Source organism: Tupaia chinensis, unplaced genomic scaffold, assembly GCF_000334495.1.
Source record: "Tupaia chinensis unplaced genomic scaffold, TupChi_1.0 Scaffold000549_1, whole genome shotgun sequence".
Taxonomy (NCBI): Eukaryota; Metazoa; Chordata; class Mammalia; order Scandentia; family Tupaiidae; genus Tupaia; species Tupaia belangeri.
This window is the reverse complement of record NW_006160061.1, coordinates 1,896,632-1,914,452: the sequence shown is the minus strand read 5'-3', so window position 1 is coordinate 1,914,452 and position 17,821 is coordinate 1,896,632. Positions and strand designations below refer to the sequence as shown.

The following is a 17,821-nucleotide window of genomic DNA, read 5'->3' as shown; positions in this document are numbered from 1 at the left end:
GCATGTGTGCGTGCGTGCCCAAGATCTCAAGAGGAGAATGGAGGAGAAGGGATTGCAGCGTGGCCATCGCCCCTGGGGGGTGATTTCTTGCTTTCTGTCTCTCTGTCTCTGTCTGGCGAGTGCACATGCCCTATAGCAAAAATCTCTCCAAAAAAAAAAAAAAGACTTAATAAAAGACAATGTTATAGTTCTTTGGGGGAGCATTCTGATCCCACCAATCTATTCACCTTACATCAAAAGAGGAAAGAATCTAAACAGCAGTGCCAAGTTTATGGAAATTTACAACTTGCTTGTTTTTTTTTTTATTTTGCAGGGACAAAGAAAAAGACAAAGGGAAGGGAGGTAGTGTACTTTTTTTTTTTTAAGAGATTTTTTTGCTATAGGGCACATGCACTTGCTGGAGAGGGAGAGAGAGAGACAGAGTAACAGAAAGTGAGAGATCACCCCTGGGGAGGATGGCTATGCCGCAATCCCTTCTCCTCTATTCTCCTCTCAGGATTTTGGGCACACACGTACATGCACCCAGCATGAGTTTCAAGCCTCTAGGTCCAGGACTCGAACTGCAGTCGGCCATGTGGGAGTCCAGTGATGTTAACTACTATGACACTGAGGTAGTATACTTTTAAGTAGTGGTTTGGACTCTACCCAGGCCGCCTATTACTCAGTAATGTGTCTCACTGTACAGTCACGGGAAACTACTCTCCTTTGAAGGGAAGCCCATCACCATAAGGATGACGACCTTCTTCACCCCATCCCATTATGGCTATTCAGCTCCTTCCTAAGAATGAAACAGGAGAAGAAGTTGAAGACGAAGTGATAGCAGGGTGCCAGGTGTCTACTTTACTCCCTGCTTTCAGGACAGACAGGACAAAAGTAAAAAAGAAGTGTGGGTCAAGGAAAGGATGTATCCTCAAGAAACAGCAAAAATGGTCTCTGTTTCTGGATATTTATATGGTCCCTACTTAAATTGCAGGATAACAGCCCCTTAAGGACAGGGTCTACTCTCTACCAATTACATGTAGCATTCAAAACAAAGCACGTATTTAATAAATATCTTATAGAAGTGATCACTCTTTTTCTTTCTTTCTTTCTCCTTTTTGTTGCCATAGGGTGTGTGCTCACTAGAGAGAGACAAAGAGAGACAGTGAGAAGGAAAGTGAAAAATCACTCCTGAGAGAGGATGGCCATGCGACAACCCCTTCTCCATTTTCTTTTTGGGAGTTTGGGCATGCACACAAGCACTCAGCTTGAAAAATCAAGTCCGATTCCGGACTTGAACCATGGTCAGCCATGTGGGAGTCCAGCACCTTAACCACCACACCACCTGCTTGCCCCAATCACTCTAGTTTCAAATTCAGCTATTTTCAAAGCACAGACCATTCACATGAAAACGAAAAGTACCAGTAATGGTAAATAAACTACTGAGTGGGGACCAGCAGTTAGTGTAATGGCTATGTCGCTGGACTCCTATATAGTCGACCGCGGTTTACGTGCCGGACCCCGTGGCTTAAAACTCATGCTGGGTGCGTGTGCGTGCGTGCCCAAGATCCCTAAGATCCCAAGAGGAGAATGGAGGAGAAGGGATTGTGGCGTGGCCATCCCCCCTGGGGGGTGATTTTCTCACTTTCTGTCTCTCTGTCTGGTGAGCGCACGCACCCTATAGCGAAAACCTTCCCCCCCCTCCAAAAAAAAATAAATAAACTACTGGGTGGTTTGGAAAGTCATGACACATTTTTGCATAGAAAAACATAGAAAAATACATCATGACTTTCCAGACAACCTAATACGTTAAGTGCAGTTGAATGATCTTCTTAGCAGGCATGATAATGCCTGATAATAGGCTGATAATAGGCTGAGACTGTGAGACCTCTTCTGCAGTTTAGGGTTCCTGAGTCTCACAGATAACAACTATGGTGTGTTACCCTAGCTGCTTCTAGTAGGGATATCATTTTTCAAAACAGAATAAGAACTTTAGAGTATTTCAGGTGCTCTTATGCTTCAATAGTGTATTAGAGGTCTTCCAAAAGTTCATGGAAAATATTTTTAAAAATTATGATAATAATTGGGAAAAAAATGAAAAGCTATTGGGTGATGAAATGGGGATTTTAATATCTTTGTATTGACTAATGTGCATGGTATTTCTTCTGGAAAAAGAAATGTAATACTGTAAAGCTGTATGTGATTCAATGTAATATAAACAAGATTATGATGATAATAAATAAATTTAAAAAATTATGCATGGATCTCAAAACATATTTCACACTAAACATTTAGTTCTGTCACACAATGGGACTGACATTCTGATTCTGTTCCATTTTCACAGCAATAGCAAATAGCTCTCGAAAACAGAAGCAAAACTAAATAAACTGCAGTATGCACCCAGAAATCCTTCCTAACCTGATATATAATTTTTAGAAAGTTTGAGGCATGTCATAGTTGATAAATGCATTTTATCTGATGTGACAGTTACCATAGTAACTCTTCTTTTTCACTTAGCAATTGCATTGTGTCAAGACATAGTCTACCTTTTCTCCTTGGTGTCTCCTTTGCACACCCTTTTACAGATCAGTTTTCATAAATTAACACGAGCTCTTCTGAGTTCATTCTGAATTAAATCACTACTGGGTTAAAATTTGAAAAAGACTGCAGAATAGGTATCCTAACAAACTCGAGGATTCACTTCAAATGGCAAGCACACAAAAAGTATGAAGCACTGGGGAAGAATGACGTTTATGGATGGCTTATGGAATCTGCACCTTACCGGCCTGTGTCGTATCTTTGCTGTGTGTAAATTTTAACAATTTAAGTCATGCACCTAAGAAAAGAAAATACAAAGTATACTCTGAAAACAAAAGGAGCCGATTAACTAAGACTTTTAATAATCATGAGTCAAAGAAGTTTGATAGAAATTTTTAAAGAAATGTTAGATCTTCTTGCTGGTGGCAGGAGCAGCCATCAGGACCTCACCCAGGGGACTTCTGATATGCCAGGTGCTGTTCTAAATCAAAGAATTTGCACTATATTCTTACAAAAACGATTTATACTTACATAAACGATTTATGCTTTATACTTAGAAAAGCATATGAAGAACCAGAACTTCCCTTGTATATTTAATGTGCTTTTCATTCATGATAAAACTCAACTAAAATGTATTTGTGACATACCAGTATCTAATGTGTTCCATGAATAATAATTATTTAAGCCAGTACTTCTTGAAAAACTATCCAAAGTTATATAATTTTATTCGTGAATCACAGAAATTTTAAAACTGCGCTGTAAAGACATTATCCTTTAATTTAAAACTTTCATGTAATTTTGAAAAATGTTCTCAAAAAACATGCTCACCTGCATTGGAACCCCAGCTGATGCAGGTGGGTAATGTGCTGGCGGATGGAGTTTTGAATAGACTGAATATACTGGTGCTTCATTCACCAATTTGTTATACAGTTCCAGAGCTTCCAAGACTTTTACATTTAATTCAGACAATTCTGAATGCTTCCTGATACAGAAGAAAAGTGTTTTAATACTCTTCTCATTTTTAAGCATGTATTCAGCAACAAATTATTTTTTAAATTTAGCACATTCTCTATTCATATTTTAAAAGGTTCTTTCTATATATAATGAAAGAATATTCACAAAGGGAAACTGGGAGGAGGAATTATTTAATTCTTCTAATTGCTAGGCTGATATGACTTTATAATATTAGGGACAAGTCTTTTCCATGCCTCATAAAACACAATCAATTCATAATTTTGGTACTAGGAAAGTCTTTTTATATGTTATCAGTTTCTGTTGCAAAACTTAATTACAAAGAAAAATAGTTGCTGGATTAAGAGTCCAAGCCTTAATTACAAATCTCAGTAAAACAAAGTACTGAGAGTCTTTCTGTGAAGTCCAATGAAATAAAAACACAGGTATATGTGGAGGGTGCTCATCTTTCTCTCTCACTCTCTTACATATATGTGTACGTATCCTTAACATGAAGAAAGAAAACATTAATTACAAAAAACACATAAATGCACACATTTCCATTTGTTTATATTCACCATAGTATCAAGTGAAAAAAAAAATTACCCTTCAAAATGCAAGTAAAAATGTATGGTATGTACAAATGTATATACATACTAGTCTCCACTGCTCCTCTGTACTGGCTGGTTTCGAGAAAGTGAAATCAGACACCACGTTGTGTAATAACAAATCCAAATAAGAGCATTCTCAGGTTGCCCAAGGAACTCCAGAGCAAATCCTTTGGACTTGTCTATTTTCCTGAGAGTAATATGTAACTTTTTTCACAACTTTTAAGCTTATAAAATTTAAACAGTCACTTTTTATCATGCCTAAAATATCCACAAGCTGATGCTTTTTCTTTATTTCTCTCTTTTTTTTTTAAGAGGTTTTGGCTATAGGGTGTATGTGCTCGCCAGAGAGAGACAGAGACAGTGTCAGGGAAAGTGAAAAACCACCCATAGTGGGGATGGCCATGCCACATTCCCATCCTCCATTCTCCTCCTAGGATCCTGGGCATGCATACACACACCCAGTATGATTTTCAAGCCACCAGGTCTGGGACTTGAACCATGGTCAGCCATGTGGGAATCCAAAGACAAGGGACAAAGAGACAGGTATTTCCAACAGAGTCTTACATGTCACCATTCCTCTACTCCAGCCTCCAAACTAGCTAGGACCACAGCTGCATACTACCAAGCCTATTCAGGTTGGTCCAAGAACAACCAAACCTGGGCTTCCCATGTGATCTAAGCCTTGCCCAGTCGTGTCCCACCACTGACACCACAACTGGACCAAGCCTGTTTATGTAAACACAGAGAGGCAGAGGTAGGCAAACAGACCCAAGACTATCTAATAAATGACCTGAGGCCAGTCAAGATTTATCACCTTCTTTTCTAAATCAGCATCTGTGATCTGAATGACAAAAATGTGCTTGTTCCCTCCTTTGCCTAAATGATTACATAAAGCAGGTCAAACTCTATTTTCAGAAATGCCTGTTGCAAACCACCTAGGACGGTACAGAAATTAAGTGGCAATGCTAACAAATGTGTGACTAAGAATTAACTGTAGGAATTTGGTCTGCCTAACCCAGTACACTGATCAAACACCAGGAAAATGATGCAGAAAGGCATGATCACTGTGTTTGAAATCTTTAAAGATGTAAGACATAACCCCAAAGCAAAAAAAATAAAAAAAATATTGAACTGTACTCAACATTATACATAGAAGAGAAAAAAGTAAGCAGACGATGTGGTTCTCTCCCTTGAAGAGACTGCAATCTACCAGGGAGAAAAGGTCAACACAAAAAATTGCAAATGATATAAATGCAAAATTATATGAAATGGGTAGTAAATGGAAGAATCTATAGATGAGATCAGGCTATGGTAGACAGAAAAGGTTTTATGGAGCGGCAAAGACTGAAGCTGGTATCTGAGTTAGGATGGACAGACCACACAGAAAAGCAAGACTGTATCCGGTCAGGGGACAGGGCGAGCCAAGACAGACTACGGGAAGGGAAAGGCACACCAGGAAGAATGGAAAGAACAACCTGATCGGGGCCAAACACAATTATGTTTGCAGGGAAGTAGGAATTAGGATTAGGACAGTGTGGAACACAGTTAAGTACTATGAATCTTTCTTCAATAAATTTAAACTCTTTTTTAATAGTCAGTTTACATGTCTACCTAATATAATTTCTGAGCATGATAATGCTACAAAATTGTATTCTGTAAAATAACAGGACTGAAATGTACAATTTAACTTTCTGACAAGAGAGTTTTTCTTAGTAGGAAAATCAAACTGGTGATGATCCATTCACCAGGGAAAAAGAATTATTTTTATTCACCTCAGAAGGGTAAGCCATCGATACAATGTTATTGAAGAACAGGAAGCATTTTCTGCATCTGTAGTCAGTAGTCATGGAACAAGAAAATGTCAATTGAGGGACCAGCAGATGGAGCAATGGTTATGCCGCTGGACTCCCCTGTAGTTGACCACAATTTGAGTTCTGTATCTGGCGGCTTAAAACTCACTCTGGGTGCGTGTGTGTGCATGCCCAAAATCCCAAGAGGAGAATGGAGGAGGAACTGTGGCTTGAGCATCCCCCATGAGGGGTGATTTCTTGCTTTCTGCCTCTCTGCTTTTCTCTGTCTCTCCGACACACATGCCCTACAGAATTAAATTGGTCAATGGTTGAGCTCTCACTTAAAAAATTAATTCATATCAGATACACTCTGACTTTTAATTCTTCTAGGTCTTTTCCTTTAAGGATATTCTTCATATATTCTGGCATGATGGCTGAGATGCTGGACTCCCAAATGGCCAATCACATTTTGAGTCCGAGACCTGACGGCTCACTTTCTCATCCCCATCTCCCACACACTCCAGTGGGCATGCATGCCCTATATCAAATTAAAAAATAATAATACTAAAATTAAATAATTATTAAAAATTCTTCATATAAACAAAAATATGATTACATTGTCATGTCATGTTTTATATTACTATATATTATGATATCTTTCCTTATCAATAGATATTTATCAATAATTTCCATTGTAGAATATGTTTATATATATATTTTTAAAACCAATCTCACATTGAAAGACATTTTATTTACTTTCAATTTTGTTGTCATAAATATGAATGAATACCCTGAGTTAAATCTTTGAATCTATACCTAGATAATCACTATGGGCTTACAATTGCTGAGTTAAAGGACATGAACTATTTTTAGCTCTGGAAAAGCTAATAATAATTATACTACTGGTCAGACCTGCAGTAAACTGACCATTTCTCTTTTAGTCTTTGCCAGTTTGATTTTTTACTAACCATTAACATCCTTATATAGAAACAAAGTGGTAGATGTATAGCAGATATTTAATACTTTATGATGAAATTATTTCCATTATTTCATTAATTGCCACAGGGATTTTTTAAAAATTCTTTTAAAAAAAAAATTGCTATAGGAGGGGGCAGCAGGTGGCAGGGTGGTTAAGGGCACTGAACTCCCACATAGCTAACTGCGGTTCAAGTCCTGGACCTGGCACCTTACTGTCTCTTTCTCCCTCTTTTGCTCTCTCTCTTTCTGGTCAAAATGAAAAATAAATAAATAAATGAGGTTAAAAATTTGCTGTAGGATGCATGCACTTACCACAGAGACACAGAGAGAGAGAAGCGGGAAAATGAGAAAGCACATTCCACCAGGGATGGCCATACCACAATCCCCTTTCTGTTCTCCTCTCCAGATTTTGGGCATGCAAGCACATATGCCTGGCAGGTCTTTCAAGCTGCTGGGTCCAGGACCCAAACTGCATAGTCAGCTATGTAGGATCCAGCTGCCTTAACATATCATGCCATCAGCAGGCCCATGTTTTTCATTTTCATAGAAAATACACAAACAAAGACTACAATCTACAGTGACTAGAAAAAGTCTTGCTACTACTGCACTTCTCTGGTAGTTTTCCTTACTATTTTGGTCTTTCCTAATTAATTCCACTCTTCTTGTGCTGTTTATACTACAGTTCAAAAAACAAGAGCTAGAAAGAGATAATGATGGAAGACCAAGGCCTTGTCCTTTGTCTTTCATTTACTATATCTCCTACTACTCACTTAACAACTATGTTAAAACTCTGAACTCTGTCTACCCTTCAATGTTGCTGATATTTCTTTCTTAAAAAAAAAAAAAAAAAAAAAAACTGTTAGAAGGTGTGTGCACTTGCCAGAGAAAAGACGGGGGAGAGAGAGAGAGACAGAAAACAAGCATTCCTCAATGATAGTGTGGTCATGCCACAATCCTTTCTCCATTCTGTAGGGATTTTGGATACACACCCAGGGTTTTTTCAAGCCACCAGGGCCAGATTTTGAACTGCAGTGCACATATGGGATCTGACTCCCTTAACCACTTAGCTAGCTACAAGGCCATCTCCAAAGTTGCTGCAATTTCTTTTCTCCTTCCTCCCTTCCTTCCTTCCTTCCTTCCTTCCTTCCTTCCTTCCTTCCTTTTTTCTCTTTCCTCTTCTCTTTACTTTGCATTTCCATTTTCCTCCCTTTCCCTTTTCCTTCCTTCCTTCCTTCCTTCCTTCCTTCCTTCCTTTCTTTCTTTCAAGTTTTGCTATAGGGCATGTGTACTCACCAGAGAGAGACAGAGAGAGAGAAGAGGGAAAGTGAGAAATCACCCCCCAGGGTAGATGGCCACACTGTAATCCCTTCTTCGCCATTCTCCTCTCAGGATCTTGTGCATGCACACACACATGCCTGCGTGGTGTGACTTTCAAGCTGCCAGGTATGGGACTTGAACTGCACTGTAGGCAGTGGGATCCAGCTGCCTTAACCTCCACACTACCTGCTGGCCCTGTTGCTATTTCTAAAGAACAGTAAAACCAGGTGAGATATGCAAAGTAAAAGGGCAAACAAACAAACAAACAAAAACCAGAAATACAAGGGAGAGAAATGAGAAAAGAAGGTGTGCTGAATTGCATTTAACGGATTGGGAAAATTCACTTCAAACTTTTATAAATACTACTTTATTACATAATAAGCCAATGCCTTCCTGAGATTTCCATCTCTATTTCGTTATCTATTTACTTTATTCATTACCCCCTCTCTTCAAGCCCAAGTAAAAAAAATGAAGACTAGTGCAATAAAAGCAAAGCAAGAGTCTGTGATTCTAAAGAGACTATATTACCATTAAAAAGTAATCAAGTACCACCAAAATAAAAATACCATTTTTCTATTAGTTTGTGAGTTGGGAAAATGAAAAATAATTTCAAGAGACCAGACAGTTACACACAAACTTTCCCTCGTTTAAAGTGTGCCAAAACATGTAAACCTAAAAAAGCCATAGTTTTGAATCCATGCATGAAAATTCTCACCTGTCAATCTCTTCAAGTTTTTCATCTATTATCGGACCCATCTGTTGGCAGATACCTGTAATAGAAAGATACTCATGAATCCAGAAACTTAACCCACTTTAAGCTGATTTCAACTATTTTTTAACAAAGAGCACAAATACGCAACGTGAGAATTAAATTTATACTAGGGGAAAGACTGTCGGTAGTCTAATTTTAATCTATGTAGCACCACTACTACTACATGTTACTATCATGTGACCAAAGGCAAGGTCAAAATTAAAATAAAAATCTTATATTCCTTGGAACTATCTAGAGTCATCCCGAAGTCTTAAAGATATCTAGAAAACTATTATTTGCTAAGTAAAATGAGCTTGAGTCACAGCATAGAATACATGTAACAATGTGTGCATCCGATTTTAACATTTTTCTTTTATTTAAGACACTTCAAAATTGAATATATACAAAAGTATATTTCTAAATGCAAACCCATATATATAACAAATGCCACAATGTCCTATATTCATAACCAGAATTTCTTCTACGAAAAGACTTAAGGAGATTCATACATTTGCCACAAAGATTTTTCTCCTAAGGTTTTTTGTTTGTCATAGGATGCATGCAACTTGCAGGGGTGTGGGGGGTGAGAAAGAAAGTGAGAAAAGGGGTTATCACATTGCAATCTCTTTTCCTCTACTTTCCTTTCAGGATTTTGGGCACATATGTGCCCCCACGTTTTTCAAGCCACTCGAACCCCAAAGTCAGCCACGTAGGATCCAGCCATCTTAACCACCATGCCACCAAGCTGGTCCTCCAAGGGGTTGCTTTTAAAAAGTATACAATGATCCAGCAGGTGGTATGGTTGTTAAGGGCGCTGGACTCTCACATGGCCAACCTTGGTTCGAGTCTGGGATGTGGTGGCTTACTTTCTCACTTTCCCTTTCTTTCCCTCTCTCACTCTGTCCCTCTCTGGTCAAATTAAAATAAAGTTAAAAAAAATTCTTAAAAAAAAAGTATACAAACATTTGTTTTAATTTCTTCAAATTCCTTAGGGACTAGTATGCATCAGCATACATCAAGTGATTATATTACAAAGTTAACATTGGTCATATATAATTTTGACCTTTAAAATCATGATACAAGAGAATTAACAGGAATAAGAATTTTTAACATTCTGACCAAACTAAAATGCTGTTATTTCTAAATCTGTCCTTCCTTGGGCTGTCAATCTTTTCAGCCAATTTCAATAGTGACTTACAGGAATACAAAGAGTTCTTTCTTTAAATAAATATGGACATTCATGACAACACTTTCTAAGTAATACTTTTACTATTTTCTGTACTAGTTGTTCCTCACCAGGGATTTCTAATCTCTAGAGGCAAACAGAAGTCAGAAGCAATTCAAAACATCATGAACTATTAAAATAGTAAATAATAGTCAATTAATCTCTAATATTTATTAAGTACCTTCTAAATCCAAGAGGTCTTGGGAGTCTGGTTTTGAATCTGTTGGATCTATACTCTGGAGTATCTGCAGGGTTCTATCCATCTTATCCTATAAAAGTTGTAGGATATTTTAAAAACTCAATGGAGTTTCAATTTCAGAAAATATAAAAATACTCTTTCCAAGCATTCTTGAGGACAAAATATTTGAAAAGTCTTAACAGTGTAACTATTAAACAAAAGAAAGACTCTACCTCATCAATATAAACAGGCTCAGGTTCTGATTTCTTAATTTCCTCCACATCATCTTCGATTATATTCAATTTGTCCACAGCTGCTATGGAAACAGTAAACTTTTGAGCTTCTCCACATTTACTTATATAATTTTTGCATTAATTTTAAGTGGCCTATCCATAACAAAAAAGGTAGAGGCCCTTTAGCTATCACTATTCAAAATCAATATATATTATTACATACATTCATTCAATTATGTCCCAAGTATTTATTTAGCACTTACTGTATGCACTAGGCATCGTTCTAAGCATGTATACATACATCAGTGAATAAGACAGACAAGACTCTGCCCTCATGGAACGTACATTCTCGTGGATCAGAGAACAATGTTAATGGGAGCTGTCATTACAGGCATTTTCCTGAAATCTGAGTGCTATTACTGGGATGAATGAATACACAAGAGATAACACATCACAATCTACTTAACCAATTTCATAGTTACAACAACGAATTTCGTCTACACTCCTTCCTTCTATAAAAAATGACAACAAAACACCTGTTTCCCATGGAAGTGAGGGGTCTTTAAAAAGTTCATGGAATATGTGTATTACACAAAGATTTTAAAAATGTACCAAAATACTTTTTTTTTTCCCAGAAAGATTTTTGCTACAGGGAGCGTGCACTTGCTGGAGAGCCAGAGAGAGACAGAAAGCAAGAAATCACCCCCAGTAGAGATGATCATGCCACAATCCTTTCTCCTCCAGTCTCCTCTCAGGATTTTGGACATACATGCACACACGCCCGGCGTGAGTTTCAAGCTGCTGGGTCCGGGACATGAAGAGTGGTTGACCACATGCGAGTCCAGTGACATAACCATTATGCTATCTGCTGGTCCCAATAAATTTATATTTCAATTTAATATTTTCACAAACTTTTTTTTTTTTTTGCTAGAGGATGCTACACTTGCCACAGAGAGAGAGAGAGAAAGGGAGAAAGCACCCCTCTGTAGAGAACAGTCATGCCTCAAAACCTTCACCTCCAGTCTCCCCACCCACTCTTTGGGACTTTGGGCACACATGCCTGGTGTGTTTCTTAAGTTACCGGGTCTGGGACTCAGACTGTGTAGTCGGCCAGGTGGGATTCTGCTACCTTAACCACAAGGCCATAGAGTTGGCACTACATACTTTTTAAGTCCCTCAAATTGAAAAAATTGACCTACTTTTAACTGAAGTTTCCTAATAATTAAAATAACATACAAGTCTTTCATAAACAGAGATTGAAAAATAATTTATAAAAATAAATATCAAGAAATTATTTATTCTCTGGAGTACTGCTAAAATGCACTACACTTTAATAAAGTAAATTTTGGCAAAAATTAAAAATCTATATACCAAAAAGACTTCAGTCCTGACAATTAGCGTTTTTTTTTAAATGTCTACCTTTTTTACTATGTCTTGAAAAAAAGAGCCCAGCATTACACAAAAATATACCAGAAAACCTAGAATATGTTTTTACTTTTAAAAGGGCAATACAATCTCTCTAGCCTAAGCCAAGGAAAACCGCTATGTAGGCTCCCAAGTACGTTTTAAAGGATGTCCACAGGCCTAGCTGAGGTGGTACAGACACAGCAACAGTGCAGTGCTCTGCAATGCTGGAAGCCACAGCGGAGTTCAGAGTTCTGTTCCTGGATTGATCCCTAATATCCCTAAGCCGTGTGTGTGCTCATCCTGACCCTGGCTGGCTGAGAAGGCTGCAGGGAGTACTGGGGCATGAGACCCTACTGAGGGTGCTTTTCTCCTCTTCATCTTAAAATAAACAAACTTATGAAAAAAATAAATAAAAAAGGCATCTCCAATATGCTTAGTAACAGAGAGCCAAGACTACAGGAATAAAAAGTATAGACAGTATCAAAGGACTTGGTTTCCAAGTGAGTGAGTATCTGCACCTCACAAATTTCATTATTCTGAATGCATCACTCTTCACATACAAAGATAATGTTCCATGTGATGCAAAGAGCTTACCTTTTAGGTTTCTGCTCCATAACTGGTAGGGATTAGCGCTGATCAAGGGGATGTCAAAAAGTTTGTGGAAGAATAGATTTAACATACAAATTAACTGCAGTGCACAAAAATTTCTAAATCCACCCGTAATTTTTCATAATACACATTTTCCATGACGGTTTGGAAGACCCCGTGTATGTGTCATGGTGAGTCAGTATACATACATTCTAGGGTCAGACTGGCTGACTATAGACTCTTGGCTTTATTACTTACTACACATAATCTGTGTCTCAGTTTTCTTGTTTGTTAATAAACAAGGTAACAGAAATATCTATCTCACAAACCTGTGAGAATTAAATGAAACAGTGCAAAGGACTTAGCACAATGCCTGACAAATAATGAATGCTCCCAAACCATTACCAATATGATATCTGATGGCCATCATTGCTGTAAGTAGCTGTTTATACTCAGTTCCCTCCACCTTCTGGCCTGAAGACCTATGGAATGCTTTCTCACTCAGCATGGCTGGCAGTAGCAAAGGGGAACTGTCTACAGCTACAGCAGAACTGAGTGGAGAGCAGCAGACCGGAATCAGGAACCGCAATGTCTTGATGACTTACTTTGTTCTTGTCTCAAGTTCCCTAGAATCAAATTCAGGAGAAGTAAAGGAGAGTCCCTAACCCCTGTAAATATGGTTTGCCAAACAGGTTCTTCTATACCTCCCCACTTTGGTAGTCTGGTTCAATGACAAATATAAACAACATTCTTTGTACAGAACAGAAACACCCTGCCTCTTACACAGTATAATTAGGTTAGCTTCAATATTTATGTGGTTACAAATGATTTTATGCCTGTTATTTAATTATGTACATTAACTATTAAAGTCTGATTTAAAACAAAGGGAAACAGCTCAGAATTGAAATGAGATGATCGACACCATATTTCAGTTAATAAGTTAAATTGTTAACAGCTATAAATAGATGATTCAGAACAAAAGTTAAATGCCAATTTACTGTATATACAAAACTAAGTCATAAAATTCAAGTAAAAAAAATCTTCAATAGATTTTATCTAAATTTTAACTTACCTGCCTCAGATTCTATGTTTAAGTTAGTTGTTACAAAATTAGACGGGAAGAGTCCTATTCCTCTGTGATTTTCTCCTTTCCACCAATTGGCATCACTGAAAATACAGTGCAAAAATGTCATTTGTTTCTCTACATTTTAGTATAACAGTGTCAAGAGGAACTAACATAAAACTTAAATTTAGCCTACTCTGAAAGTATTATTTTACATGTAAGTATACTTGATGGTTTTTTTTTTAAAAGTTTAATAAAAAATACTGAAACACACACACACACACACACACACACACTGGGGGGGACTGGCCACTGAACAATCCCTTCTCCTCCATTCTCTTCTAGGGATCTTGGGCACACATGCACACACACGCAGCTAGCATTAGTTTTAAGCGGCTGGATCTGGAACTTGAACCATGGTCAACTACGTGCCAGTGACATAACCGTTATGCCATCTGCTGATCCCTAGTCTATGCTTTTTTTTTTTTTTTTTTTTTGCATAAGACATGTGTGGTTGCCAAAGAGAGGTAAACTGCAAAAGTCACCACCCGGGGGGATGGCCCTGTCGCAATCCCTTTTCCTCTACAGATTTTGGATATGCATACACATGTGCCCAGCGTAATTTTCAAGCTGCCAGGTCTGGTACTTGAACTGCAGCTGACCATGTGGGAGTGTAGCATCTTAACTACTATACCACCTGCTGGCCCCACTAGTCTATGTTTTATTTTTTTGCACATATCTATAGCCAACTCTGTATATAAACTTATATACAGACAAATATGTTAATCCTTATAGACCTTTTTAACTTTACATAGTAATATATTCAGATCCTTATTTATTCCTTTTAAAGTTCCATCACACAAATATGCCATATTTAATTTACTCATTCCAATATAGACAGACATTTAGGTTGCTTCCAGTCTTTCACTATTATAAACATTGGGGTAATGATTATTCTAGAAGAGCACATACACAACAATTTCTCTAGAGTATTCAGGATTTGGACTTGCTAGACCACAGGGCAGAAATATTTTGAAGTCATTAATTAACATACTAATTTAACTTGCCAGAGGGCATATGTGCTCATCAGAGACAGAGAGAGGAAGAGGAAAAAAGCACCCCCATGGGGAATGGTCATACTACAATCCCTTCTCTTCTACTTCACCCTCCTCCTGGGATCGTGGACATGCGCACACAAGCATCTGGCATGTTTTTCAAGCTGTCAGATCTGGGACTCAAGCTGTGCAGCTGGTCATGTGGTATTCAGGACCCTCAACCACTAGGCCACTAGCATGTGATAACTGTCCAAGTCAACACTTGATGTCAGACAGGAGAGAAATCACATTTCACTGTAGTCATCTGCATTTCCCAACCATGTACTCCTATCTGCTGGTTATTAAGAAAAGATGAAATTTTTAAAATTTATTTATTTTAATTTGCATTCCATCATGTCTTTACAGTATACATTTCTTTTTCCAACACAAAACCCATGCATGTCAGTCAAGACAAGGATGTTGTTATATACATTATCATCAGCAAACAGCTTCTCATTTTTTGTCAGTTAAGCATACTTTTACCCATTTTTTCCTTCCCCTTTCCCTCCCTCCCTTCCACACTAGACTTTTTTTTTTCACATTTTATTGATTCACAAAAGATCTTAAAATATGGGAAAAGCTAGAATCTAGTGACAAGAGCACTGTAATTTTCTTCTGAAGCAATTTTTTTCTTCTTGCTCCATTCTTCCTTTTACTAAAGAAAGGTATAAACTAACTTATTTACCCCCTCCAAAAAAAATTAGGTTAATTTCAACATGGTCTGTTATTTGTACAAAGCCCCATAAGAATTTGATTTCTGATGCAAGGCTACAGATACCAGTGAACTTAGGCAAATAACCATTCTGCCACAAAATAAGAATACTCACAAATATTTTCCAATTGCAAACAGGCAGAATAGATTATCTCTTTTGTAAACTGCTTGTTTGTATCTTTTGTCCATTTTTCTTTTTTACACTGGGTTATTTGTCTTTTTTCATGTATCTGTAGTTCCTTACATATTCTGGACAGTAATTGTTTGTCTGAATTATGCAAACGCCTTTTCCCAGGCTGCCATTGCCTTTTAGCATATGTTTACAGCTTCCTTTATGCTACCTACAGTGGGTTGATTTTTTCCCCCATGTAATCAAGTTCAGCAATCTTTTCTTTTATGACCTACACTGCAATCTTTCTCTACCCTTAGAACTCCTAAAACTATTCCCCTAAATACTTTTCTAATGCTTTTAGATTTCCCTTTATCCCTCTCCCATGTTTAGATGTTTAATTCATCTCAAATAAAATGTTGTATACTATGTGAAGCCAAATCAAATTTTCTTTATGTGAATAAAATTACCAGTTTTAATAGTTTTTAATGATTCTCATGGACTTCTATATTGATTCTTAGTGTCTGGAAGTAATCATAATTTTTGTGTATTCTTTTCCAAAATTTGACTTATGAACAGGCTCTCTCAAGGATGAATTATTTTTAACTGCCAGAAGGCACATGTACCCAACAGAGAGAGAAAGCATGCCCCAGTGGGGCCTGGTCATACAATCCCTTCTTCTCCACTGCTCCATTTAACTGGGGTTTGGGGCACACATACAACATGTACCTGGTAAGTTTTTCCAGCCTCCAGGGCCAGGATTGGAACTACGATTGGCCATGTGGAATTAAGCCTCCACTCTCCACTAGACTATGGGGCCATCCCAATGATGAATTTTAAAGATGAATTAACTTTTTTCTTTTTTTTTCTTTTTTTTTTTGAGAGGTTTTTGCTATAGGGCGCATGCACTCGCCAGACAGACAGAGAGAGACAAAGAGATAGAAAGCGAGAAATCACCCCCCAGGGGGGATGGCAACGCAGCAATCCCTTCTCCTCCATTCTCCTCTTGGGATCTTGGGTACGCACGCACACGCGCCCGGCATGAGTTTAAGCCACTGGGTCTGGGACTCGAACCACGGTCGACTACATGGGAGTCCAGTGACATAGCCACTGTGCTAACTGCTGGTCCCCAAGACGAAATAACTTCTGATTTTGGAACATCATTTCAATGAATCAGTACCACAAAGACTTGATAGAGCTAGATATCACGCACATTCTTAAAACCAGAAAATAACCAATATGCTGACAGTTCTGATATTATTATCTGCTTAGGTCTATGTAGGATCAGAGAAATGCTCTTATATACATTTTTTTTTTTAAGTTGAGCTTTCTGTTCTAAAAAGGTAAGCTGAACTTAGAACAATTCTTTTTTTTTTTATTATAAATTTTTTTTCTCATCACAACACACATATGAATTTTCCATCCAAAATACACTGTGCATTGGCTCAATCAAGCACATCAACATATATGTTCTCAGCAAATGATTTCCCAATTTTTGTGTCCTGCATACCTTGCCTTTTGTTTTGCCATCCTAGGTTCCCCATCCCCACCCTCTGCCATGTCCCATCTTCCTCCTCCATTGTCCCTGACATTCATGATTGCCCTCAATGCCTTCCGCCCCCCCCATTCAATTGTTCTACCAATGAACTCAATTAGTCTAAGTATATCCACTAGCTAGCACAGCTGACATATCCTTACACATGTATCCAAATCTGATCCTAGGCATAAACCCCAGGGAGTAGAATGAACATATTATAAAGTAGACCCCAGTTGTGTCCATACAACTCTCTTCAGTCATCAAATGTGCATTTTTTTTTCTCCTGCTTATTACTTTTTTTATATTAAATTATATTGCCTACCACTCATTCCCTGAGTATCATCACAACACACCAAGTGTAGTTTCCCATCTAGGATAAACTACATAGTGTCTTAATCAAGCATGTCATCACCAATACTGTTCCATTTCTACTTTCATACATATAAATATGTTTTTTATCCTATGTTTGACCCTCAGCCCTTTCCCCCTCTCCCAATTACTCTATCTCTGCTATAGACAGCTATCCTCCAGAGGGGTCATTGAAAATGCGATACCTGCGAGTAGAGGGAGAGGGGTCACGAGTCCAAAGTTTTTAACAATAGGGAAAATAGATTCCATTCAAGGTTGGATCAAGTGTGGGTCTCGTGCAGTTCCGCAACTGTAGGTGAGTCTCCATGGAATACAGTTTCAGGAAGGCGGTTCTGGCAAGCAGAGTTGACCATCAGTTGATGCGGCACAGCAGCCATCTTGTGGTTAGCAG

General features: G+C 38.0%; 1 protein-coding gene across 4 annotated transcripts in view; it reads right to left on the bottom strand.

The window, feature by feature from the left end:
• The window catches only part of STAM2 (signal transducing adaptor molecule 2), a 68,884-nt gene that overhangs the window by 5,965 nt on the left and 45,098 nt on the right, over nt 1-17,821 (bottom strand). For 3 of the 4 annotated variants that reach the window (XM_006157624.3, XM_006157621.3, XM_006157623.3), the window contains 5 exons: nt 13,619-13,713; nt 10,552-10,634; nt 10,322-10,409; nt 8,880-8,934; nt 3,346-3,499 (listed from right to left, as the gene is read on the bottom strand). In XM_006157624.3, coding sequence (XP_006157686.1) covers nt 3,346-3,499; nt 8,880-8,934; nt 10,322-10,409; nt 10,552-10,634; nt 13,619-13,713 — 475 coding nt within the window. The remainder of the gene's footprint in view (nt 1-3,345; nt 3,500-8,879; nt 8,935-10,321; nt 10,410-10,551; nt 10,635-13,618; nt 13,714-17,821) is intronic. The other variant, XM_006157622.3, reaches the window with a different exon arrangement.